General features: G+C 43.5%; 1 protein-coding gene across 2 annotated transcripts in view; it reads left to right on the top strand.

Annotated features, from left to right (window-relative positions):
- The window catches only part of LOC108359009 (DNA N6-methyl adenine demethylase-like), an 18805-nt gene extending 8385 nt beyond the window's left edge, over positions 1-10420 (top strand). Inside the window, exons 2-7 of one of the 2 annotated variants that reach the window (XM_017610619.1) lie at positions 3389-6071; positions 6133-6337; positions 6401-6564; positions 6632-7145; positions 7239-8188; positions 8279-10420. In XM_017610619.1, the coding sequence (XP_017466108.1) occupies positions 3389-6071; positions 6133-6337; positions 6401-6564; positions 6632-7145; positions 7239-8188; positions 8279-9918 (6156 nt within the window). In that variant the 3' untranslated portion in view covers positions 9919-10420. Of the gene's footprint in view, positions 1-3388; positions 6072-6132; positions 6338-6400; positions 6565-6631; positions 7146-7238 lie in introns of both variants that reach the window. The other variant, XM_017610620.1, reaches the window with a different exon arrangement.
- The last annotated feature ends 667 nt before the right edge of the window (positions 10421-11087 follow it).

Consider the following 11087-nt stretch of genomic DNA (forward strand, 5'->3'; position numbering starts at 1 on the left):
GCTTAATAGGGTCGAGCCCCCCCCCCCACCTCCTAAATTTCATTCTGGCTACGCCGATGTATATACCCTTGTGGATAAAGCCATCTTTTTTTTTGTAAATTTTGCTATATTTGTATTCGTGGTTCTTTGTTTTATTATAAAACATCAAGTTCACACAGAAAAGCGAAATAAATTCGTATAGTTTCCGTAAGATATATCTGCTCCAAAAAGCAGGATCTTTTTTTTGTCCCGTCCGTGACAGAAGACATAACTGAAATTTTTTCATATAAAAGTAAGCTGAACATTTTTTCGTATTTTGTAATAACTCATATAATAGTCAATTAGGTGTAGCTTTATCAAAATACAGAATTGGTGAGTGCTTTATACTTAAATTTAAACAAGACAGAAAATTGTTCTGTACAAATGTTCTACCTGTGACGGTGGTATCGTCCTTATGTATTTCAACATAATTTATTTATAATAAGTAAGAAAGTCTAAGTTCGGGCGGAGCCGAACATTAAGTATTAAATATATGTTTTTTCACCTTTCCGAAAGCTACCGCTAACATTTCCGATTTCAATAATTTTCAACGTTTTGCTTTCATGTGGCAAGCAAAATAATCATACCGAATTTGGGACAAATTGGTAGAACGGTTACCTACATGTGATCATAAGTGGGATGTGCCACGCCCATTTTCCAACATTTTATCATAAACGTATTTCTTGGTGAAGCATTGTTGCAAGCATTAATTTTGAATAAATTAGCTTCGATATTTACTGCTTTATCGAAGTTTTTGGATTTCTCTAAATTACCGTTATATGGGATGTGGGCGTGGTTATTGTCCGATTTTTTAAATTTTCGACCATTTAGTATGTTATACCAAGGCCAACAACTGTGACAAGTTTGGAAGAAATTGGTGCAGCGGTTACCAAGATATACACATGTAACCATAAGTGGGCGCGGCTACGCCCATTTTCCAAAAATTTATAATATTCTTATTTTTCGTCTAAAATTTATTGTAAATATCAATTTGGAGTGAATAATCTTTCGTAGTTACTAAAATATCGCAGTTTCCGTATCTCTGAGAATTACAGTTGTATGGGAAGTGGGCGTGGTTACAGTCCGATTTCCAACCTACCTTGGGTAAATGAAAACATACATACCAAATTTCGTTGAGATATCTCATTTTTTGTTCGAGTTATCGTGTACACGGATGGACGGACAGACGACAGACGGACAGACGGACGGACGGACAGACAGACATGGCTTAATCGACTTCACTACTCATTCTGAGCATGTATGTATACATTTGTCTATATCTATGTCGATTCGTTTTGCTTGTTACAAACAACCGTTATGTGAACAAAGTTATAATACCCTTGTGCACAAGTGCGCTGGGGTATAAAAATCTGTAATTCCATTGTACAAGTGTTGATCAAAAATTTATTTGGCTTTGCTGAACTCAGGCTATTCTCGGTAACTTCATGTTTATTAATGCTTAGAAATGTTCCATTCCTAATGCAAATGGCGCATCAGAAAATTGAAAATGGGCAAATAACTCGATTAGTTTCTAAAACGTGCGCGGGGGCACAAAAACTATACCGGGCAGTAATTCGAGCTCCGGATAAACTCAGACGGTGTATTCTCTCTCAGGCGGTCACAGTAGAAAAGGAAAGCCAAAAAATAAGTGTTGATAACATTACTCATTTCAAATTGGAAAAACATACATTTGTATCCCCGTTAAAATACAGACTCCACCATAAACTCTTGGATTTAGGTTAATGAATTCAAAAGTTATTTAGAAGACAATCCTTTTTCTGAAGGCGCGAATTTTGTTTTTACCTTACCAATTTTACCTTAAGGAGTGAAGGAAAAAAAACTTTTCAGAAAAATTTTGGGCAAAATGATTCGTAACCCGAGGTTTTATGGTCAATTCAAATACTTGAACTTGCAGATTTTAACAGTTTGTAAAGTATTTTTAATTCATAGCCTATAAGTTTATGCATACATATAAATGTTATAAATGCTGTAGCAATGAAGTCGAAATATACATATGCACCTTATTTTGGTTTTAAAAGTTTTTTTCAGCACTTAAATATATAAAACGAAGTTTTTTATGGCAACACTGTATGTGAGGTAGCATTAATTATTTTCTAGAGAGTAAAAACACTCATATTTCAAAATGGTTCTCTTTTTTATAAAATATTCGCATTTCTGTCTAATATATTTCAGGACGAATGGATAAGGCTTGAGCCAAAAAAGGGCCATTCTGGTGGGAGTTGGTGGGTTAAGCTGTAGGAAAAAAGTTTACCACTCTTGTTTTCAAAATGGCGGTCAATCTAAGACCTGCAAAAATTTTAAGAACTTCATAATTTAACATAACGGTAGATAAGGTTATTACAAAAATTTATTAGTAGTAGTAGTAGTATTATTAGTCCAATTAATTAAATTTTTTAATTTTTATATTTCTTTAAAATTAGACAGTACATGGGGATCTGTAGAGATGATAGAAAACCATGTATGTATTTATGTATCTATGTACCTCAACTCCTTCTGTTCGCCCATCCATCAGCGCCAGGCACTCAACATTTTAACTCAAGTAGGAAGTAAAAGTATTTAAATTTAAAACTAAATCAAGAATGAATTAAATAGAATTATTATCTGAATTGGCATGTCGAATGCCTAACGCTGACGAGAGTATATGATAAGGTTAGTAGCCGTATGGCTCTTTGGAATCTGTCTTATGGACAGTTGCGCCGGCGTCACCGCCGCCGACGCCGCCGCCTTAATGTCTGTCGGCGGAAACCTCTAATATACATACATGTGCACTTTCATGCATATAGAATGTGTGTATTTATACTTTAGCAATATTTACCATATTTAAATCGTTCTCTACTACTAGTACCCCTTCACAGTTCTGCAAGTATCTACATACATATATTTAATTCTAAGGGTATGTCGCATCAAATTATTTTAAAACTCACCCCTTCACAAGGTTTGTTGATTTTCGTGCAGATGCTTTAATTTTCAGAATTTATCACTCGCAGTTCCAGCGGTAAACTTTAGTACCGCCTGGGGCAGCATTAGCGAATGAAATATGATAGCTTTATGCATGTAAATACATACATATGTAAGTAGGTTTGTGTTTATACGTACATACATACATATATCGCCGTTTAAAGTGCAAAACCGCATATCCAGTCATACCAAAATATCGATATTTAAATATTAATGGTTGAGATAATTGGGGATAAAATGAAGGAGAGAACCGTTTTGAAATAAGACAGATTTTACTCTCTCCTGTAAAATTTGGTCAACCTCACATACGAACTAGATAATTTTTATTACTTTTTTATTAACTATTTATGCATTTGTGTTGACATTTCGCCATCTGACTTTTTCTTTTCAGGCGCCAATGGCCTTCTATCCTACATGGCAAGCCGACCCCTCACAGGGCTGGCAGAATCAGTTTATCCAGCAAATCCCACAGAATACTCCACCCATTTCATCGCTCAACTCGTTGGATTTCCAAACGCAGTCATATGCCTACCCATCAAATGGATATGTGCAGACCGGCCTCGGATTCGATCCGAATTATGGGCGCTCCCCATATGGTGCTCCGGTACAGCGTTACGATTTCCAGAGCCAGCAACTACCGACTGCGCCCATTAACCAAGTTGGCCTGCAGGGTGTTGGTTTCAGTCCGGCCGCTGTTACGTACGCCGGTCAGGTGTCGGCAGCACCAGCTCCACCCGCAGTTGGTTTGCAACAACAGCAGCACTTGGGTGTATCTGGGGATTTGAATAAGACGATGTCGGGAAACGACACGCCTGGATATCCGCGAGTGAGCAGCGTGCCGCCGCGCTCACTCAACTGTAACGGGTATTCAGGCGACTACAGCGGCTCAAGTCAACAGCAAACATCTGCATCAAACAACAGCTCAGCTACGGTAGCAGGCTCCGCTCTTGCCGGCAGCAACTCGAGCACTACTCCACTCAATGGCGGTCAAACTACAGCAGCGCCGTCATCGGCTCCAACGGATGCAACACCAATGCAACCGCCTAACGTCTCGTCTGTGCCACAATCGCCGACGCGTAATCTGATGCAACAACAACAGCAGCAACAACAACCCCGCCATGTTTCTCAATCACCGAACCATATTCCTCAATCGCCCAACGGCAATATGCCTTCGGCTCAACAAACCTACGGTGCCAACATTCCACCCTCGTCACATCATAACTCCATGCAACAGCAGCAGCAGCAGCAGCAACAACAACAACAACAACAACAAGCACAGAATCATATTTCGTCGCCACCACAATCGCAGCAACAACAACAAATGCAACAGGACTGGAATTGGAACACCCAGCCCCAGCAGACATCTGCAGTTGGCGCTGCAACCGACCCTTACCAGCAGGGCGAACGTGTGAATCTCAACACACGCATCAAATCGATGATACTTCGCAAAAACGATCCCAAAGATCCTCTATCGAGTGCTCCAAGTGATCTGCATATGTCCAATAATCCGGGAGCTATTGGTTCCGGCCCTACCGCGCTCGGTACATCGCAACAACCACAGGCCGGTCATTTTTTATCATATAGCCACCATCTCCGCGGCGATTCAGTGATGAACGCCAATGGTACGACTGGTGCTAATATATCCGGCACACAGTCTTCACAGCAGCAACATCAACAACAGCAGCAAATGCAGGGCATTCAAACGTCCAGTAGTGTGGGCCTTACACCCGGACACAGCACATTAGCGCCAGAACCAATAGGAGGTGGTGGCGATCAAATTTGGAAACCACACCATACAAATTCGTTTAAGAAACCAGTGGCAAGTAGTTTTCCAGCACCCGAACATCACCATCAACAACAGCATACTACAATCAGTCATGGTGGGCACACCACCATTGCACATTCTGAACCACAACCAAAAAAATCGAGTCGTAAAAGTAAAAGCCGGGCGGCAGCAGCAGAGGCAGCAGAACATGATAAAAATAGTAATGATCCTGGTGGTGGACTGCATGGTCCCGTACATGGTTCACACAGCATAAAATCTATGGATAAGACTGGCTACCCTCCCTCCCATGGCTATCCGCCGCCACAACATCCCGACTACCACACAACGTATATCAAAACTGAGCCCGGCCTCCTGCCCACCCAGCATACCAAAATGGAGGGCTATGAACGCAACTACCAAAATTTTATACAATATGCTGATTTTTGCCAGAACGAGGTGCAGGGCATGCCATCACAACAGCAACACCATCAGAACCAGCAGGACTATGCGAGTTATCACAGCTCACCATACTACGGCAGCTCCAGCTCATTCCAACAGAGCTATCAACAGAACTTCGTACCAGGCTATCAGCATTCATCAGCAGGCATGGGTTACGGCAGCACGCATGGCATGCATCCGCATCATTCAAGCTCTTTGGGACATTCTAGCCACCTGAAAGCGTCCAATGGGCCACTAATGAAGAGTAGTAATAGCGTCGGTTTGCATCATCACAACAATCACTTGATGGATATTGATCGGAAACCAGATACCAATAGCATTATACCCTTACCCACAAACTACGAGAAGGACATACCAGCGCATGCCTATCCCATACCACCTCATCGGTACCATTTAGGCCCAACACCTTCCCATTTAGGTCACACCATGATCGAGCCCAAAATTGAAGACATGGGCGTACTGGGCCATAACGCCGGTTACCCATTTTTAGGCGAAGGCGGACCGGCGGCCATCAAAAATAGTAGTGGCTTTTCTTGTTGTCGTCAAGGCAGCACCCGCACACCCACCGCTGAACACCTCAAGGATGGGACTTGTACAGGCATCCAGACCAAGGACGAAATCATGGAGGAGCCGGTAGAGGAGCCAGCAGAAATTATCAGTGGCACGAAGCCTAAGAAGAAGGGTGCAAAGCAAGAAGATAATGAAATTGTGGTTAAGCATGAAAAAATCAATCCTTTGTTCGATACCTCAGATCGGCTGGAAAAGGGCAATAAGACGGAGATACCTGAGTGCGAATGCTTCCATTCCGATAAAAATCCCCCAGAACCAGGAACATACTATACCCATCTCGGTGAGTCGTAATGTGTTCCCAGGCATGTAGATGACTAAACACTAAAACTTACTTATTTTAGGCACTGCTTCGACACTGTCCGAGTTGCGTAGAGAATTCGAGGAGCGTTGCCAGATATCCGGTAGGCAGCTGCGTATAGAGAAAATCATTTACACAGGCAAGGAAGGCAAAACAACCCAAGGTTGTCCACTAGCGAAATGGGTTATCAGGCGCGCCGATCCAGAAGAAAAGATTTTGGTTGTTGTAAAGAAGCGGCCAGGGCATAGGTATAGAGAACATTAATATTTAAATCTCTAAAGGTTTCTTATAGACTAATGTTTGGTTTATAGGTGCGCAGCAGCTTTTATAATTGTTTGTATGGTTGCTTGGGATGGTATGCCACGTCTTGAGGCGGATAATGCTTATAAAAATCTGATACCAAAGCTCAATAAATTCGGACTTCCAACAACGCGCCGTTGTGCCACAAACGAAAGTCGCACATGTGCGTGTCAAGGTATGTAATCTTGCTTTCTATTTTTGGCTGGATTAAATTTTCTAATCACCTTATTTACTATCGATAGGCCTCGATCCTGAAACTTCAGCTGCGTCCTACAGTTTTGGCTGTTCTTGGTCTATGTACTACAACGGGTGTAAGTATGCCCGCTCAAAGACTGTGCGCAAATTCCGACTCTCTGTAAAGAGCGAAGAGTCGGTTATCGAGGATCATATGAATCTTTTAGCCACGGCATTGGCGCCATTGTTCAAACAAGTATGCCCTCGGTCATATGACAATCAAACTAAGTACGAGAAGGAAGCGACAGACTGTCGACTCGGTCTGGAAACTGGCCGACCTTTCTCGGGCGTTACCGCTTGCCTAGATTTTTGTGCACACGCTCATAGAGATCTGCATAATATGCAGGACGGGTGTACAGTGCAGGTGGCACTGCTGAAGCCTTCCAACCGTGATGGCCGTCCGCCTGACGATGAGCAGCTACATGTGCTGCCGCTCTACACCATGGACACAACGGACGAATTTGAGAGTATGGAGGGTCAACGGGAGAAACATCGCACCGGTGCGGTGCAAGTATTGGACAAGTGAGTGTAGTGTTGAGTTTTGAAAGCTCCCTAACGGTGATCCCTTAAAAACAGAGCCCCCATAACACAAACTTGTCTTCTTTGCACTTTCAGATTTTCTTGCGAAGTACGCGTTCGCTCCACGCCGCTTATACCCTGTCGGCGTCACGGCAAAAAGCGCAAAGAAGATGAAAACGTTGTACCAGAAGCAGAGGCCGCTGCTACCACAACCGTAACCACACCTACTACACCCACGCCTGCTGCCACTCCACAACCAACAACTAATTGCACCAATGTTAGCAACGCTAATGGCTCAGCAACCAACGTTGCCAACAGCATCTTAGCAACTTCTGTAAATGGCAAGAAGGAAGGGGGAGGCAACAGTAAATCAAAGTCCAAATCAAAATCAGGTGCAGCGGGCAGTACAGCTGCCACAACTCCATCGTCAGCACCCCCGTCGACCCCTTCGCCGCGCTGTCAAACACCGGTAACCAACAACCCCAGTCCTGCAGGAAGCGCTTTTACTACGCCGCCAGTCAACAACGCTAACAATACTCACATGAACACCGCTGTGAACAATGCGGCCGGAGGTAATCCACCCAATCAACTCATGTCGTCCAATTCCAGTCTAATGAATATGGCGACTATGATTGATACCTTCACAGATGCGCAGTTGCAATCCAATCAGATCTCAAGCACGGTACTCGATTCGCCTTATTCGTACGACTACCAGACTGGTTCCTACATAGATTCACGAAACTACTACGGAAACTGGCCCCCGCCGCATGCAACTCATGCCACTCACGCCGTCAGTATGGGTACGCCATCAGGCCCGGCGACTACACCAATGGCGCCACCGCAAGACAATGTGCACCATACTACCACCGCTCCACTTACACCTCACCACGATACGAGCGCTACTTACGCCAACAACTACAATAATCTGCCTACAGCTGGCAGTCAACAATTGACGCAAGTGCATGATGTGCGCGGGGAAGTAAAAAGCCGCGGCAGTGAGGAGAACCCCGACTCCACAACTATAGTAAATAATACTTTAGCTGAAAGTAAGTTGACCACTCTCACTCCATTGACACCAATGACTAATCTAACTCAACACCACCATCATCCTCACCATCATGCTACGCCCATCGAAGAAGGCTTCGTCAAACCGAAACCACCGGCAGACTATCAGTACACTCAGTACCCGAGCAACTACCAAATGTATCCGACGCCACATTCGGCCTACTCGGCGTACGATGCCTATCAGAATATGAACTACAACTATGGGTATCATCAAGCGTACTCACCTTACAGCATGTATCCACAGCAAACACCGCCACCCACGCCACCTACACCATCACCAAATTGGAACATGTACGGCCATCATCAAAGCACCGCATCTTCGGCTGCTTATGCCCCGACAGTACTGCCGCCAAACAGTGGTGCCCATCAACATTCATCGCTCGCCACCGCCGCACCACAAATGCAAACACAAATGCCGTTGCCCAACGGGAATCTGAAGCCCGCACTTCCCACGCTGGTTGTACCACCCACACCAACAACCGACACCCTACAGATGCAAGCGCAAGCACAGACTCAACTGCAGGCACAAACGCAGATACCAGTGGTACCACACCAGACTGTCCTCCCGGATCTCAGCATTACCAACACTCCCAACAATCAATCCACGCCCACTAACACAGAGCTCACAAACTCAAACCCAACGACTGCTGTCAATGTAACTTCGCCAAATTCAGCAACCCCAATATCGGCCATTAACAACGATAGCAGCAACAACAGCACCAGCAATAGCAACGACAACAGCAGTCCGACGGCAACGACCGCTTCCACTGCCGAAAACGGAACAACCGCGGGAGTAACAACGAACACAAACACATCAACAACAGGAACTACGCCGACCGCTGTAGCGACCACTTCCAACCCAAACAAACTGGAACCGATTGGGGAGGTAACAGAAATCAACGACAACTATGAAGCGTTCGCTGATCCCCAAATGGGCGGTGTGGCCATAGCGCTCAATCATGGTAGCGTATTGATCGAGTGCGCAAAGCACGAACTACATGCGACCACTGCGCTGCGAAATCCCAACCGGCATGAGCCAACGCGAATGACCCTTATATTCTATCAGCATCGCAATCTAAATCGCGCACGGCATGGTATCGACGAGTGGGAGGAGAAGATGCGTGTGAAGAAGATCAACACTGACCTCGATAACAAAGCCAAAGAAGAACGCGAAAAGTTGAAGAAGGAGCGTGAAGGTGGCGAAGAGGATGACGAGGAAGCAGAAAATGCGCTCTCCAATGGCGCTGCGCAAGGTTCAAGTAACAGCGGTAAGAAGGATGGCGCCAACGCAAACAATGTTAATAGTAACGGCTCTACAGCACCTCCTGAGACGACAGCGACCACATCGGTGACAACAGCAACTACGAAGAGCGGCGGCACAGGTGGTGGTTCGGCTAGCAAAAAGAAAAAGGAATCGGGTAAGAAGAATGCAAACTCAAATGCAAATGTGAACGAAATTGCTAATGAGAATTCTGCTTCTTCCGTTGAGCAGGCAAAAAGCGAGAAACGAGTTGCACTCCACGCGCCAACACTAACAACAACCTCTTGGACGACCCTCTTCCCTATGCATCCGTGTGTGGTTACGGGACCCTACCAGGAGGGCAACACTAGTCCGTCGGCGGCTGCAGAAGTAGAGCAGCAGGTAGCACAACAACAACAACAGCAAATGCAGCAGCAGCAACAGCCGCTTAAGCAGCAAATGCCAGCTTAAGGGCATAGCTGGTACAGTTCTGGTGATGGAAAGTGCAAGGTCGGGCATGTTTCTCAACAGAAGAGAGCCACGCACGCGTTAGGTCAGTTGGAAATGCTTTCTTGTGTATGTATGTGTGTACACATTTATGTATGTATATGGTTAGGTACTATGCTAAACAAGCTGACGCTTATTTTATGCCATTCAGGCATGCCCAGTACTCAACTGCATCTTAAACTGGCGTTGTACATATTTTTTACTCGTAGAGTGCCATATTTTTTAACTTACTGAAAAGACGGATGTAAACATTTCAGCCGAGATTTTCATATAACACCAGGATCAAAGCGCTGGTGCGCTAAAGCCATTTTGAGATTGTTTATTTCACACAAATACATTCATATATGCACATATATTATGCATTTTTTTATTTGATGGTATAAAATACCAATGCAAAAGCGATCAGGATGTAATATTTACTACACACATAGGTATGTCATTTGTAATTTTCGAAAGTAGTAATTTTAGAAAACGAAGACATTGCATATAAATACATACATACATAAATGCAGTTAATATTCACTCATCACCACACATAACAAATTGACTTTTTATTTTTTTGAACGTATTTTATCTAAACTATTTTTTATACTTTACTCATAAAGACTTTCAATTTTTATTGTCACGTTTTATTGAAGTGTTAGCATTATTCAAGTAAAATTTATGCCATATACATATACATACATATTTTCATAAAAGTTGGCAATTAAAATTTTAGTCTTCTCAACTTAAATACATATATTTTCCAATACAGAAAGGAAAGATTCAGATCATATTTGTTATTCTAAATGCTATGCGTTGGTTACCTTTGCTTATACATATCGTCGTTTAAAGTACAAAACCGCGTATCAACAAAGGGCAAATCGCGTATCAAGATGATGCAAAACCTCGTATATGAGGTGGCATTATTTGTTTTCTAAATTTATTTCAAAATTGTTCCCTTTCTTATAAAGCAATCGCATTTCTGGCTAGTATTTTTCAGGACGAATGGATAAGGATTGAGCCAAGAGCTTGTGTGAGCAAATCCAATTTTTGGCAAAAAATGTCAGTTACGCGGTTTAGCACTTTAAATGACGATATCGTTACCTTAATTCACAAAGGCCCTAACCAACAAATTTTTAATTTTGCAGCAC

This window comes from Rhagoletis zephyria, unplaced genomic scaffold (assembly GCF_001687245.7).
Source record: "Rhagoletis zephyria isolate East Lansing unplaced genomic scaffold, Rhagoletis_zephyria_1.1 Rzeph_scaffold_00323, whole genome shotgun sequence".
In the NCBI taxonomy this organism is placed as follows: domain Eukaryota; kingdom Metazoa; phylum Arthropoda; class Insecta; order Diptera; family Tephritidae; genus Rhagoletis; species Rhagoletis zephyria.